General features: G+C 45.4%; 2 protein-coding genes across 7 annotated transcripts in view; both read left to right on the top strand.

The window, feature by feature from the left end:
* The window catches only part of LOC108244532, a 21,131-nt gene extending 20,998 nt beyond the window's left edge, over positions 1-133 (top strand). Inside the window, exon 8 of the mRNA XM_037979481.1 lies at positions 40-133. Coding sequence (XP_037835409.1) covers positions 40-133 — 94 coding nt within the window. The remainder of the gene's footprint in view (positions 1-39) is intronic.
* A 3,821-nt stretch (positions 134-3,954) lies between these two features.
* rufy3 (RUN and FYVE domain containing 3) overlaps positions 3,955-15,709 on the top strand; it is a 12,346-nt gene continuing 591 nt past the window's right edge. Inside the window, exons 1-17 of one of the 6 annotated variants that reach the window (XM_017430847.3) lie at positions 3,956-4,474; positions 7,776-7,949; positions 8,034-8,151; positions 8,251-8,352; positions 9,492-9,615; positions 10,494-10,558; positions 11,500-11,565; positions 11,639-11,708; positions 11,790-11,879; positions 12,396-12,467; positions 12,539-12,706; positions 13,207-13,304; positions 14,097-14,216; positions 14,820-14,916; positions 14,982-15,067; positions 15,148-15,175; positions 15,247-15,321. In XM_017430847.3, the coding sequence (XP_017286336.1) occupies positions 4,210-4,474; positions 7,776-7,949; positions 8,034-8,151; positions 8,251-8,352; positions 9,492-9,615; positions 10,494-10,558; positions 11,500-11,565; positions 11,639-11,708; positions 11,790-11,879; positions 12,396-12,467; positions 12,539-12,706; positions 13,207-13,304; positions 14,097-14,216; positions 14,820-14,916; positions 14,982-15,067; positions 15,148-15,175; positions 15,247-15,321 (1,818 nt within the window). In that variant the 5' untranslated portion in view covers positions 3,956-4,209. Of the gene's footprint in view, positions 4,475-6,469; positions 6,908-7,775; positions 7,950-8,033; positions 8,152-8,250; positions 8,353-9,491; positions 9,616-10,493; positions 10,559-11,499; positions 11,566-11,638; positions 11,709-11,789; positions 11,880-12,395; positions 12,468-12,538; positions 12,707-13,206; positions 13,305-13,430; positions 13,936-14,096; positions 14,217-14,819; positions 15,110-15,147; positions 15,176-15,246; positions 15,322-15,709 lie in introns of those variants that run through there. The other 5 variants (XM_017430848.3, XR_005233111.1, XR_005233110.1 and 2 more) reach the window with 5 other exon arrangements.

Below are 15,709 nucleotides of genomic sequence, written 5' to 3'. Positions count from 1 at the left end.
CGGGCCTGGGTCTAAGCCAGCGGGTCCAAATCCGGTCAGGACAGAGTCCAGATCTCAGGGACAGAGGGTCAGAGCCAGGAGGTCCAAATCCAGTGGAGAGGGTCAGGATCAGGGACAGGAGAGGCCACGCTGAAGGTTTCACAACAATCTGACGCCGTGCAGGGGGAAGCTCCATCCTTATATGGCAGCAGCTGGAGATCAGGGTGATGATCATCAGGTGTGAGGAGACACAGCTCAGCAGCAGCTGTGACACCTTCAGACCAAATCCTAAAGTGAAATCCTAAAACCCAAACCTCCTGTTCAAAAGATTCTTATGTTTTAGATAAATGTATATTCAAAGTCTTTCTTCAGATCAAAGGATTAATTGCTTCTAAATAATTTAATTCATTGTCAAATGAAGAAAACTGTTAAATCATATAGAGATTACTTACTTAGTAATTACTTACCCTGAAACTCAGAATATTATGTTTTTATTTTGTGTTGTGTTGATTTATTGTTTGATTGTTCATTTTATTTTATTAAATCTTAAAAGGCAAATTTGGTCTCTTTCTTGGTATAAAAGTTATGATGGAGGATTCCCTTTAACAGACAGATTCAATAAATCAAGTAATCTAATTATAAGGTACAATCAATCTGTTATTGATTGATAAATCTGATATGGTGTTCCCTTTTTAACGAGAGCTTAAACATGCAGTAAAGTGATATGTGAGTACACCCTTCTTTGTGTGCTGCTGACCTCAACTCGAGACGTCGTGAGGTGGTGGGCAGAATACTTCAAAGACCTCCTCAATCCCACCGGCACGTCTTCCAGTGAGGAAGCAGAGCCTGGGGACCTTGGGTTGGGCTCTCCAATCTCCGGTGCTGAGGTCACCAAGGTGGTTAAAAGCTCCTCGATGGCAAGGCCCCGGGGGAGGATGAGATTCGCCCAGAGTTCCTTAAGGCTCTGGATGTTGTAAAGCTGTCTTGGTTGACACCAAAATTTCATGACTTGTTTTTTGTGACAAACCCAACATCTCCTGAACATTTCATCAGAATCTATTCTTTAGTTTTTAAGTAATCTTGCTAACAGATGGACGTATATATGGATAATTGGATGGATAAACAAACCAACCAACACTTCTGAAAACATAACCTCCTTGGTGAAGGTAATGAGGAACATGAGGTAATGCTGAAAAACAGCATTACTTCATGTGAAGGGAAAAACATGAAACACTGAAAGGCACAGATGCATCTGGATGTAATAAATTGTTATTATAAACACTGAAAAAGCACAAATGTATTTAACATATACTAGATACATTAATGTATTACATGTTAAGCACAAATTAATTTAACTGACGTACTTATAGAAGCATTATTTTTTAAAATCAACTAAGAAGTAGTTTAGACTTTAAGTGCAATAATTTTAAGTAAGAATCTACCGTATATTGGTATGAAGTCTTTTCTCCATTTTCTCCCCTTCAACAACCAACCAGTTTGTATGGAGTTCACCTGAGCAGCTGGTCCAATCAGTGAGAAGCTGTTTTAGTTGTCATCGTCAGGTAACCCCTGCCTGTTTCTCACTGAGACACTGCTGAATAACTAATCCCAACACAGAACACAGATTGACAACACAAATACAAATAAAATAAAACAAACAAGCTCTGATTGGTTCCTGCATGGACTGATGTCTACTTATTTTCTGTTTGTTTACGTGCTGCAAGGAGCTATTTATTATTATTCAGTGAATTACCTTCACTGATTGTTTGAGATTTCATATTTTGGTTGATTCTGGTTAACTTCAAGTTACTATTTAAAAGTATATTTACCTCCTCAAATCTAAAGAGTCTGTTCCTCTCATCACCTTTTCACCACCAGCAGAGTCTGGACTCTAATGACACCAATTCAGCTGAAGGACTTTGTGGAGTTCAGTGGATACAAAATGGTTAAGAAAATAAGGAAGCAGACACTGGTTCCTTCCTTCAGCCAATACAGTGGATTTTATTTATTTCAGACTCCAGAGGACACATCTTCTCCGCTCTAGAGTCTAGTGGCAGCGGTCTTTACTCCACAGCATCCGACTCTTTGCTCTTGGTGATGGACGGCTTTGATCAGCTGCTGCCATGGAAACCCATACCATGAAGCTCTCTCCTCTCTGTTCCTGAGCTGATCTGAAGACCACATGAAGGTTGGAGGTCTGTTGACCCTGCAGAACATTGGAGACCTCTGTGCTCCTCAGCATCCTCTGAGCCCACTCTGGTTTTACACGGTCGAACACTTCATGGTCGAGTTGCTGTCGTTCCCAATCTCTTCCACTTTGTTATAAAACCACTAACAGCTGACTGTGGAATATTTAGTAGAGAGGAAATTTCCTGACTGGACTTACTGCTCAGGTGGCATCCTATCATGGCGCCATGCTGGATTCACTGAGCTCCTGAGAGCGACCCATTCTTTCACTAATGGTTGTAGAAGCAGCCTGAATGCCCAGGTGCTGGATTTTACTCACCTGTGGCCATGAAGGGATTGGAACACCTGAATTCAATGATTTCTGATACTTTTGTCAATATAGTGTATATGCTGGGGATATTTCTATCACTCCAAATTTGAGCTCAAAATCTGGAAAACTGAGTTATAACAGTTTCTGTGTTTTTAAGGTCAGTTGGTTGTGGCAGCCATATTGATCTGAAGTGACTCCATAAGTTGATCAGTTGTAGATGTACATCCAATGATTAGTTTCTGTGAATTTAATTAAAATCTGTTCAGTGGTTCATGAAATATTTTGCTAACAGATAAACACACATATGAACAGAGACAAAAAAACATTATTCCTTTGTCTTTGGTGGCGGGCAATAATGTTTTATGATGATTGTTCATGCTAGTCACTCGTGTTATAAAAAGATCTGCACGTAACCTTTGTTTGTTGGTTTATTTTTAAATTAGTTTTCCTAAAGGTGTAATACCAAACCTGCACAGCAGGAGGAGACAAGACTTTAGAAAGGGTTTGTGTATTTATTTGTGAGCTAACTTAGTCCTGTTTGGAGGTCTAGTTTTAGATCTTTGGTTTTTTTTTTTTACAGAATCATGGGTTAAATTTTGTGATTTTTGGAGGTTTTAACACAAAATATTGAACAGTGTGATGATGTCACACAGCTGTCTGAACGTCTTTTAGTTTCTTGTAAAAAAAGCTCTTTTTATTTCCATAAACTTTCCATTTCCTGTACAGTTTTAACATTAAATGTAGACATTGTTGTCCTCTTTCACCCACTGTGTCTCTCACTACCGTAGGAACTAATCTTTTCTTTCAGATCCACAGAAAGTACAGAGTACACACACAAACTCTCAGGCTTCTGTTTGAGCTCAGCGTTTTCTCTTCAAACAGGAAGTGAAAGCTCTTTTTAACTTGTCTTACCTCCAACATAAAACACTGTAGAAAACGTGAAAAACAGACGCGTGACAACCAGATGTGTCTGCCTTTAACAGTTCAGGGATTTCTAAATTATGATTATTGTTTCTGTACAGCTACTGTTTGAGGCTTTCTTTCTACTCTGCGTTTCTGTCTGCCTGTCTCCCGAGGAGCGCTGTCAGGGATTGAGAGACACAGGTGTGTGGTTACCATGGTTACCATAATGAGCCAATGACAGTAGCTTTAACATTGTGATTCTCTTTACACTTTTGTCTGTTTATCTGACTACAAAATTACTGTTTTAGAGAAGAAAGTTGGATATTTGCTGATGTTCCAAAAAAGTAAGTTTTATCTTTTTACATATTTATTTATTTTGACTCATTTTAATGTTTTCCAGCAACTTCTCGCTGTTTATATTCATGTAAATATTTGATGTATAAATAGAATATCAGAGACTCTTGAGAGTGGAGAGGCACGAGAGCCTCCGAAGCGCAGCTCCTGCCGCAGGGGATTATGGGAGCACGCACAGATTCAGTTCCTGGTCGTGAATCCGTTAGTAGCGTCACATCTCCGCCTCGGTTTACCGTCTCTGTGCTGGACCATAAACTCTCGCGAAATCTCCGACAGATTTGACCAAAATGCCAACACAGTTATTTCCGGGTCTGTATGACGGGACGAAAGGTGGAGTGATTACTGAGAAGATTTGGGAGTGCAGTGATTTATAAAACTATCGACTGATTAGCCAACCACAGCTGGAAATGATCCGCACCTAGCTAGCTAGCTAACGGCGGACTGGGTCACATGAGGAGGACTGACCGGAGCTGAGGATGGCGGAGCGGGATAATAAACCTCCACAGGCATCTGCAGAGCTGTCACAAACTTCTGCCAGACAAAACAATTCCTCCGATGAAAACGGACACGTTGACAGTCCGGACGAGACTCTCTCTCCGACCTCCGTGATTTACTTCAAGGAGGCTTTAAACTCGTCGAACCTTCGGTTCGGAAACGCAGGTTCGGGTTCGGGTCCGGTGTCAGCAAGCCCACTTCGACAGTATGACTTCAAGATCGAGAGGGTCGACTCAAGGCAAAGAAGTGAGTGCTAAAAAGTTCCGACTTCCGCTTCTTCAAGTCCGAAAATAACCATCTGTTAACATCTGGACTGCTAGCTAACATCTGTACTGCTATTAGCTGACATCTGGTCTGTTGTTGATAAACATCTGGTCTGTTGTTGATTAACATCTGGTCTGTTGTTGACTAACATCTGAACTGTTGTTAGCAAAGATCTGGACAGCTGTTAACTAACATCTGGACTGTTGTTAGCTGACATCTCAACAGCTGTTAGCTAACATCTGGACTGTTGTTGGCTAACATCTGGACTGCTATTAGCTGAAATCTGAACTGTTGTTGACTAACATCTGGTCTGTTGTTGACTAACATCTGGACTATTGTTAGCAAAGATCTAGACTGTTGTTAGCTAACATCTTGACAGCTGATAGCTAACATCTGGACTGCAGTTAGCCAACATCTGGGCTGCTGTTAGCTAACATCTGGACTGTTGTGAGTTAACATCTGGACAGCTGTTAGCTAATGTCTCTAAACAAACAGCTTCGGACTCGTTAGCTCCAGTCACCGCAGGTCGACTCGTTCCTGAACTTGTCTGTGAAACCAACAGAATCAGAAACGTCCGTCGCTCGTCTCAAGGATCCGTTTAAAACAACCGGCTCCGCCCTGAGGTAACTCGTTCATCGCGGCGAGGAATGATGAGGTCATATATAGATCATTCGTTTCGATCAATTTATTTCTATTTTCTGGTGAATTTTACACTTTGCTTCACCTTTTTATCATAGGAAAAGTGCATCCAGATGCTGCTGCTGCGCCTTGTTTGGCTCAGACTGATCATTTTGTCTTACTGAGAAGCGTGTCCCTCCCCTGTCCCCTTCATAGTCCTCTGTGTCCTCAGCGCTCACAGGAAGACAGTGAGGACGACTCAGAAGACGTCAGGCATTAGTTTTATATGAAATAAGCACCGTGTGTTTTAAAGAACCAGTCAGCAGATTTGGTTCGTTTATAAACGATGTATTCAGTCGTTTCACTCTGTTTAAAACACGATAATTTGAACTTTTATTAAATAAACAAACATTGAAATCCGATAAAACTTTAAAGAATGAAGCTGCGACTCGTCAGTCAGAAGCCTCCGTTTTTACAGTGAAACAGCCGAGGATGTAAAATAATATTAACAATCATTCTTCAAATTAACATCACTTCTGTAGATCCTCTCAAGACCCCACTTGGTGTTTTTTGCGACCCACGTTGGGGACCCGACCCCAGCTTTGCGAACCCCATTTAAAGAGGTCCTTCAGCGTTTTACTCAGTGAAATAAATAATAAATCAAACAAAAGTTACTGTTCAGCTTTATTTGTTCTAACTCTGGAGAACAAACGCAGACAGTTAAATTAAAGGCCTTACAGTCCGTGAGGGAATGCATATCGCCCGCCACCTTTCAACGCCAGAGTTTTAGTCTGACGTCATCTGATGCTGAGAGAAGATGGAGCTGGAGCCACTTTGGTAAAACCCTAAAAATGATGTCATATTAATAATATTTTACTAACAGACAAATGAACACAGACAAAAACATTATCGGCCTAATTAATTTAGACCTTTTGTAGCCGCATGGTGTTGGGCTGTTTGTCTTAGGTTTTCCTAAAAATGGATGAATTAAAATAATGTTGCTGCTCAGTGACCTTTGACCCCGCAGGCAGACAGACAGGTCCTTGGCTGCATCGTTAGCACTGGTTGTTACTCTGGAGACCCCCTCCCTCCCTCCCATCACTCCCCCCCTCCCATCATTTACGCATGCACCATCTGCTCACGTGACGAGCGTGCGCTCTGCCCAGCACTCGTGTCAGCCATCTTGGTCAACACCCACCCAGAGCAGTCACTGCGGCGCCCCGGCGGCCCAATCAGATCGACCCGGTGCTGAGCTGAGATTCTTTCAGCTCGAGGCTCTGTTGCGTTTTAAAGCCCCTCTTTACAAAAGGGAGAGGAGGAAGAGGAGGAGGAGGAGGAGGAGGGGGAGGAGGGGAGGGAGACAGCAGCTGCTTTCACTCAGTTGGATGAGGAGGAGGAGGAGGATGCAGGCATAAAGAGGAAGAGGAGCACCTGCTGGACCTTCTTCATCACAGATCTTTCTGTTTTTCTCTCGTGTTTCGATGCGCTCTTCCTCCTCTCTGCGCTCCTCTTCTCTCTGAGCCGCTGGTTCTCGTCGCCGCTCCCAGAACAAAGGCTGCTTCGCCTCTCTCTCTCTCTCTCTCTCTCTCTCTCTCTCGCCCCGCGAACGCTGAGTCATCATGTCTGATCTGACGCCTCAGAGCGAGACCCCGACTCCCACCACAGACAAGATCACCCAGGCCGCCCGGGAGACCATCTATCTCTGCAACTTTCGCGTCTCCGTCGACGGCGAGTGGCTCTGCCTCCGCGAGCTCAACGACATCTCGCTCACGCCGGACCCGGAGCCGGCCCATGAAGGTAACGAGGAGGAGGTCTGTGGGCTCGCTGGGATCCCCGTCAGGGCGTGGTGTTCCTCAGGGTCCCGGTGGTTCGGTTTTCACCCGGAGAAGACGTGTCCTGTTTGAGCTGTGTCATGATGGAGATCCTGAGAGTGGAGCAGGATGACGCCGCCTGTAAATAAATCCAGGCAGCAACCAGGAAGTGCTGCTCCTCTTCTCAGGAATCATTAGCTCTTTGTTTCAGCTTCCTGAAGTTTTCACTTATAACATGTCACAAACAGCAAGAATACGTTTGTATGTTAATGACATTTTTGTTACAGCAACAGACCGGAAAGGTGGCAAAAACCAGACAAAAATGTGATTTAAACTGTGCAAAAATATAACCATAACTGCAAAAAAATGTCTCAAACTGTCCAAGTTTAAGCAACGACAGATTTCCTGCAGAGCGGGCTGCAGCTGTGGGTTTAACGCTTTAAATCTGATGGGAAATCATCTGAGGCCTTCAGGTTATATTTCTACAGTTATTTCCAGTGTTGACGCATGGCTGGAAGGCAGAAGAGTCTCAGTTACTGTTTAAAAACCAGCCGGACTCTTCAGAAGTTTTACTTTTCTTTTAAAACAAATACAGAAATAAATGTTGTCATTTAAATGTAAATTACCAGATTTAAATAAAACAAACAACTATCATCCAGTCGGGTTATTTGTTGGTCTGTTGTTGGAAACGGTAGGAAATGTGTAACCATAGCAACCCATCAACACCGCTGCAAAAACAACAACATCATTTATGCAACCTGCCTCTCTGAATTAACGTTAAATTAAAGAATCAGGTGGAAAACTAAACTGCATCAAGGTTATAATTTCAGCTTTTTCTCTCTTTTTTTTTTTAGACCCCAAAGATCCGATTGCCATCGAAAGGCTCAACCTGATGAACATGGCCAAGCTGAGCATCAAAGGTCTGATCGAGTCGGCGCTGAACCTCGGGCGAACGCTCGACTCCGACTACGCCCCCCTGCAGCAGTTCTTCGTGGTGATGGAGCACTGCCTGAAGCACGGACTGAAAGGTACGGAAATAAACGTGAAGACCGAGTCCGGTTGGTGTTTACAGTCCTGAGGACAGTGTCTGTTCTGTGTGTGTAAACCGTCAGCTAAGAAGACCTTCCTGGGCCAGAACAAGTCTTTCTGGGGGCCCCTGGAACTGGTGGAGAAGCTGACGCCTGAAGCAGGAGAGATCACTGCCAGCGTCAAAGACCTGCCGGGCCTCAAGTGAGTCCGTTCTCCTTCATCGTACGTCCGGGAGTCTGCTTTAAGAGTAGAGTGTTAAAACGTTAAAACGAGAGCTTCTGTTTGTGTGTTCCACACCAGAACTCCTCTGGGAAGAGGGCGAGCCTGGTTACGCCTGGCCTTGATGCAGAAGAAGCTCTCGGACTACATGAAGACCATCATCAACAGAAAAGACCTGCTCAGGTGACGCTCTGACTCGAGAACTTCAGCCTGAGTAACGGGGGTATGTGTGAGATGAGCTGCAGGAGTCTCAGGGTGTTTGTGTTTCAGTGGGGGTTCGGTGGAGCAGGAGGATGATCGGAGGACTGGGATGGTGTCTAATAATGATGGAGAGAGAATTTAACTGAAAGACAAAACCTTCAGTTTACCAACCGATCCAGCTGAGCTCTTCAGCTTCCTCACTGCAAACTAATAAAGTTTATCCTCAAACGGTGCCGTTTGAAATCAGATGAGTCTCAGAGGAGACATTTAGTTGGAAACATGAGAGAATCTGCTGCTAAAGAGGACGAACAAGAATAAAGATGGAGCTTCAAACACTAAACTACTTGTAAATCCATTAGTTGGACCCATCTTATTATCTGCAGACTTTACTCAACCAATCTGAGGGTAAATACGAACCAAAGCATCAAAACTGTCGGCTTCATGGACGTCTCTATGATTCGCCTGTTTTCAGTCACTTCGGCTGTTTCTGCAGGAAAACAAACACACCTGGGAGTTGGCAGCTGAAAACCTTGATTGATTCATTCATTTTTTAAACTCAGGGCCTGTTTTTGTGCACGGCTTGTTAATCTGTACTCTTGGCCGTGCACATTATTTCTTTGCCCACATCCCTGTTTGAACTCTCAGCATCCACGCACCGCAGACGCTCGGCTCTGAGGCTCACTCCAGGAGCCTCAGAACTCCCGGGAACGTTCCCAGGAACTCCCCTCGGAACGCTGCTCTGGATTTGGTGCATCATGTTAGATCTTCCTCTGTAGGACAGCTGGACTCCTGAGGGACGGGGTGAGGGGGTGAGGAGTTCAGGTCCTCCTCGAAAGGAGTCGAGTCCCCTGAGGTGGTTCGGTTCTGAGTACATCCCACTGGGAGGAGAGCTCTGGTCAGACCCGGTTCTCTCTGGTCTGGGAAGGTTTTAGGATCCTCCAGGAGGAGCTGGAGGTTTCCTGGACCTGACTGCAAGCTTCTCTGGGTCCTGAATGTAAAAATAAACCGATCTGTTGCGACGGCATTTCAGACGGCGGTCTGTGGATGACGACCAGCTGCTGGTCCTGGTTCCTCCTTTAATGTCTCTAACTCAGATGGTTTCTCTGGTCTCTCCTCTGCAGTGAGTTTTACGAGCCGAATGCTCTGATGATGGAGGAGGAGGGCGCCGTCATCGCCGGGCTGCTGGTTGGGCTCAACGTCATCGACGCCAACCTGTGCATGAAGGGGGAGGACCTGGACTCGCAGGTTGGTGTGATTTCAGCTGCTGGGAGGAGATGGTCCCATCTCTGCAGCCGAGGCGGGACTTCCTGATATCTTTGTCAGGTTTTAAATCTGAGACAAGGCCTGAGTGAACCGGGACGGAACTGGTTTCACATCAGCTTTCTGAAGAAAGGGATGTTTGTGGAGCGTGAAGTGAAACGAGCAGAATTACTTTCACTGTTTCTGTGGCTGCGGCTCGTTTAACGAACACCTGCAGACGGAGCAGGAAGGGCAATAATGTCTCTGTTGGTTTCTGCTAACCAAGAAGAATCAGACACACGTCCACAACTGATTAACCTCTGCAGTCAGCACAAGTCAAAATGGCCGCCACAGCAAACACAAAACACAAAAATGGCTAAAACTCCAGAAATTTAATAGATATTGAGCTTAAATGTGAGGTGGTAGTAGCTGAGAGTAGTCCTCAGCACAAACTGTAACTTCACCTCCGAGTCCAAACTCTGGCATGAAGGCTGGCGGGCGACAAGCATTCCTTCAAAGAGGGTTAAGTTTTATTTTACTTTTTAAGAGTTATAAACGGTTTTTGTTAAATAATAATAAAAACAAACAGGAAGTGGAACAGATATCTCCTCCATTTGAAACATTCAGAACTAAAATATCCAATTTATTTATTTCTTTGTTTTTTAAAGAAAAACATCAGAAGAATCCTTTCTGTGAAAACGTCCCGCAGGTTGAGGAGCTTCAGATTCAGGATCTGATTCGTGATCTGTTTCAGGATCTGATTCAGGATCTGGTTCAGGATCTGGTTCAGGATCTGGTTCAGGATCTGGTTCAGGATCTGGGTTCTGGTTTGATGAGAAGTCTCTAACTTCTGTTTTTAAGTCGTTTTGTCTCCTCCCCTTCAGGTCGGCGTTATCGATTTCTCCATGTACCTCAAAGATGGCGGCCACAGCAGTAAGAGCGCCGAGGGGTGAGTGACTTTATGTTTTTATCCCTGCAGTCGGTCGGCTGTTTGTTCTGTTCTCTGCTGCAGATCTTATTAATCTTATTAATACATTTAAGGAACATAAAACATATTTTCATTCTAACATTAAGGGTTTCAGTTATCAGGTTGCTGCAGGAGTTAGATTTATTGTGGATTTTCTCTGATCTATCCAGGCTCAAATATATCCATACCCCCCTCTGATATTTTGTTAAACGTGTCTCGATAAATCTCACCTGGACCTCAGGTGATATCTGACCTGTTCAAAATGGCTTCCTGGAAACAGGACGACTTTTAATCAGATTTAACAAATTTTACATCATGTTGAGGTCAGGGGGGTTAATGTTAACGCTGTTCCAGAAGCTTCATGTGAGTCGGATTTATCCAATCAGGAACCAGCTCTGATGATTCATCCAATCAGGAACCAGCTCTGATGATTTATCCAATCAGAGACCAGCTCTAATGATTTATCCAATCAGGAACCAGCTCTGATGATTTATCCAATCAGAGACCAGCGCTGATGTTTGGGATGATGGTTCTGTTGGTTCCAGCTGCTGGTTTGAGGTGAAGTTAGAGTTTGGAGGCGGTCCTCCTCCTCCTCCTCCTCCTCCTCCTCCTCCTTCATTATCATATCGAGTTTGCACCGCAGCATGATGCGACCACCGCCATGCTCGACAGTTTGTTAAAGTGTTTTTAGGTCCTAACTCGACCAAAATCAAATGCAAATTAGTTTATGTACCTGAAAGAAGACAGCAACATGAATTAGAATAAATAAAGAAGCTGAAACTGTTAGTTTATCCTTTAAAACCTGAATCCACCTTTCAGCTGCTGACAGAAACTGTACCGGGTCTCGATGAACCCGATCCGATTCATTTAAACACGAAGGCGTTTCCTCGCCGCTGACGCAGTCTGTCTGTCTGTTTCCTCAGCGACGATCAGATCACCTCCATCCTGGATCAGAAGAACTACGTGGAGGAGCTGAACAGACACCTAAGGTTGGTTCCCGCTCCGACCCGTTCCCCTGTCCGAGCGCCGCGACCCTCATGACTTCCTGTTTCCTGTCTGCAGCGCGTCGGTCAACAACCTGCAGGCCAAAGTGGACGCCCTGGAGAAGTCCAACACCAAGCTGACGGAGGAGGTGAGGCTGCAGCGCCTCGCTCGCAGGCAGGAGGGGGCGGGATGTTGTTGTTTACAGACTTGTTTTTGTTTGTTTCTGCAGCTCGCCGTGGCAAATAACCGGATCATTACTTTACAAGAAGATGTGGAGCGGGTCAAGGAGGAGAGCTCCTTTCAGCTGGAGTCCAGGAAGGTGAACACATCCTCGTTTCTGTGACCGACGTCCTGCAGAGACTCTGAGGACAGGGACGTGTCCTTGGGTCCAGGACAAGTTTTCTGTTTCAGTTTGAGCAGCAAATATAAAATTTATCCACATTCTGGACTTTTAATGACTCCAAACGAGCAAAATAAGAGCAAATTTCAAATACAGGCGCTGAAATACACTGAAGAAGCAGAAAACCAGCTAAAGGCTAGAAGGAGAAAAACATTAGCTAACAGCTAAAAGAGGCTAAAAGGATCTAAAACCCAAAAGAGGAAAACACGAGCTAAAAGCTAATTTAACAAAAGGCTAAAAAACATCAAAAAGTCAGCTAATGTTTGTAAATAAAGTTAAATATTTTATGAACGTTACAGAAACCTGACAGCCTCCTGAAGGAGCCGAAGGTTTTAAATGGATTAACAGCTAAAATAGACGGAGTGAGATGAAAACAGCTAATCTGATGACTAATCGGAAGCCGTCTGTAATTAAAGCCGGCGCTGTTTCCTTCAGGCATCATCGGCCAACGGACAGACGCTGGGAGAGACACGGAAGCAGCTGAAGGAGGAGACGCTGCTTCGGCTGGTGCGTCTCAGTTTGTGCTCCGGCTCCTGGGGCGAGGCGTTGTTCTAACGTTCTGATCCGGATCTCCGCAGGACGTGGAGCGGGAGCTGGAGGTGCAGATCGGGATGAGGCAGGAGGTGGAGCTGTCCATGAAGATGCTGGAGAAGGACGTCTGCGAGAAGCAGGACTCCCTGGTGGAGCTGAGGCAGCAGCTGGAGGACCTCCGCGCCATCAACCAGCAGCTGAGCCACAAATCACAGGTGAGGTCACCTGTCTGCTTCCAGGCTCCGCCCCCAGAGATGGAGTCGAACCTCCGATATCAGGAAAGATTCTGTTTGTTGTAGTTTAACAAAGAAATCAAACTTTTCAACCAGTTTCTGGATCGAAGGAGAGAATTTACGAAAACTGCCGCTGAGAGGTGGGCGATAATGTCTTTGCTCATGTCTGCCTGTCAGCAAAATATCTGTTGAGCCACTAGATGATACCCATTCAAGATGGCCGCCACTGTCAGCTGGCCTTGAAAGCACAGATAGAGTTATAATGTAGTGAGTTTTACAGGATGTGGTAGTAGCTGAGACTCGTCCCTAACAGACTCTGCTTCAGCTCATGACAGGCGGCGGGCGATATGCATCGCCTGAAGGAACGTTTGGCCTTTAATTAGAAGCTAAAAGACGAGCTAAAAGCTAAAATCAGCTGAAACAATGCACAGATCTCTGTTTCAGCTGCTGAGAGGTGATTTATTCTTCCTCCTCCTCCTCAGAGCGCAGAGTCCAGCTCGAAGCAGAAGAGTGACGCCATCGCTCGGCTGGAGGAGAAGATCAACCAGATGTCAGGAACCATCAAACAGCTGGAGAGCAGGTGAGGAGGCGGAGCTTTCACTGCTGGTTCTGTGGCAGGAAGCTGTTACTGACTCCACCCTTTCACTCTTTATCTCCCTCCACCTCCATCACCTTTCCGTTTCCCATCGTTTCCCATCGTTTCCAGCGACAAACACTTGGTGAAGCAGGCCCGAACCCTGAGCTCGGCGGCCGAGAAGCTGCTGCAGCTGCAGCAGCAGCAGTAGCAGCGTAGCAGTAGCAGCTCTCTCGCACCCGCAGCCCCGCCTCATCCAGACATAATCAAACTAAGATGTTTTCTGTTGTTGATCCTTCCAGAAGCTTCAGCTTTTAGTGACTGATGGAGCCGTTAGCTGCCGGTTCTTACGTTCTCCTGCAGACGGGTTCCTCTGCTCACACTTAGTTATTTACCGGGTTGTTTTGGAGGAGGATGGGGGGGGTGATGTTTGAGGATCAGAGACTTTCTCTTGTGGTTTCAGAACACCTCGGCCCGATGGGGCAGCAGGTCTTTAGAACCGTTCTCCGTCAGGTTTGTTTTCAGTTGATGGTGGAACGTCGGCGCAGGAAGAGCTGCTTGATTAATTTTGACGTGTGTGTGACCTTAACGTTGCTGTAAACTGTAGTTCTCATTAGGCTGATAATAAAACATTAAACCAACCCGAGCTGCTTCGTCTTTTCACCGTTTCCTCCTTGGAGCGCCGCTTTCGGCTCCGTAAGCTTCGGCTTCTGCTTCGGCTGTCGTCTCCTCCCGGCTGCTTTCGTTTTTTTTTTGTTTTCCCATGAGTTTGTTTTAACCCGATCGCCCCACAACCAGATGCAAACAGGCCGAGAAGCAGCGGGATCTGGCTGCAGAGGCCAACCGGCTCTTCAAGCAGGAGTTTGGAGACAAAATCGAGAGTCTGCAGGTGGAGGTGGAGCAGCTGCACAAACACAGGTGAGTCCTTCGTTTAAATTAATCCACGTCAGGCCTTTGGCTGTTTTTAAAACTCGTCCTTCTGCAGAAAGGAGGAGCGCCACGACTTGATTCAGTTTTTATCAGTTCCACTGAAAAATGACAGAAGAACTGAGGCAGAAACGCTGAAAGGAGCAGAACATCAGCTGAAAGCTGAAAGAAGGAAACAACTAGTTAAAGCCAAAAATAACAGAAGGTTAGCTAAAAGCTAAATGCAGCAAAACAGCTAAAAGTAGCTGATAGACGGCAAAAAGCAAAAAAGTAAACAAGCTGCTTAAAGCTAAAGGAAGCAACAGTAGCTAAAAGTAGCATGAGGCTAAAGTATCAAAGATTAGCAAATGCTGGCTAAAACTAAAGCTAAATGGTAGCTAAAGTTAGCACAAGAAGACAAAACAAGCTGCAGGCGATTAGCAAAAATGGACAAAATCTTCAGATTTCTCCAACTTTAGCAGCTAAAATTAACCGTCCTCATCTGAGCTTCAGCTGGTTTTCTGTGTCTGAGGAAAAAAGCATCGAATTAGAAACAATCCTGCAGGTTTTAGATGCTTTTAATTCTCCATCAGTGATGAAACCCTTTGGGTTCAGGTCCCACCTGGAGCAGGAGCTGAGGAGGGAGCGCGAGCAGAAACATCCCCGACCTTCGGCCCGGCGGGACAGGAAGCAGCCCGACAGGAGTCCGCAGGTAGGTGTGGAACCGGAGCAGCGGGCAGGGATGAACCCGGCTCTGATTCTAGTTTCTCCCAGCAGCCAGGGACAGAACCTGTGTCCGTCCGGAGAGACAGCGATCGGTCTCAGAGCGAGCAGGAGGAGAAAAGCAGCCTGAGCTCCAGTCTGTGAGTCCAAACCACACCTGGGTTCAGTTCTTCATCTTAAAGGTAACCAGTCTGACCCTTCGTCTCATGTCTGTCCTCAGGTCCTTGTCTCACCACAAGGACGAGCAGGTGAGGACTTCGGTTCATTTCCTGCAGCAGATTTAGGTTTTGATTTTTAAACCTGTGGGTCTTTCCTCCAGGAGTCGAGCTCGGAGCTCCGGGAGCCGTCCATGTGTCCGATGTGCGGCGAGGACGAGTCCCTGCTGAGGACGAAGGTACGTCCCTGCAGCCACATGTTTAAAACCTGTTAGAGACGTCCCCTGAAGACGAAACACTCAGTGGACACATTCACGACCTCTGCAGAAACTTTTATTTATTTAACACAGTTCAAAAACATCAGATATTAAAATAAGTTTTTGATTCAAATCAAACATTTGAAGCTAAACTGTCGTGTTTTTTTTTTTTTAAGAAATGTTGAGAAAACTGAACCTTATTATGTTTTGAGTGTTCTTGTGTTAGTAAAATATCTCCTGAATCACTGGGTTTACAGTCAAGATGGCCGCCACAGAAACTGTTAGTTTAATGTGAGTCTTTCTTTGATCCCTGATTGGTTGAAAACCTGCTGTCCCTGTCATCCCCCCCCCCTCCCTGTCCTCGTCCCCC

The sequence above is a fragment of the Kryptolebias marmoratus genome, linkage group LG1 (assembly GCF_001649575.2).
Source record: "Kryptolebias marmoratus isolate JLee-2015 linkage group LG1, ASM164957v2, whole genome shotgun sequence".
NCBI lineage: Eukaryota > Metazoa > Chordata > Actinopteri > Cyprinodontiformes > Rivulidae > Kryptolebias > Kryptolebias marmoratus.
Note: the sequence above shows the minus strand (reverse complement) of the source record. Positions and strands in the feature narration are given on the sequence as shown.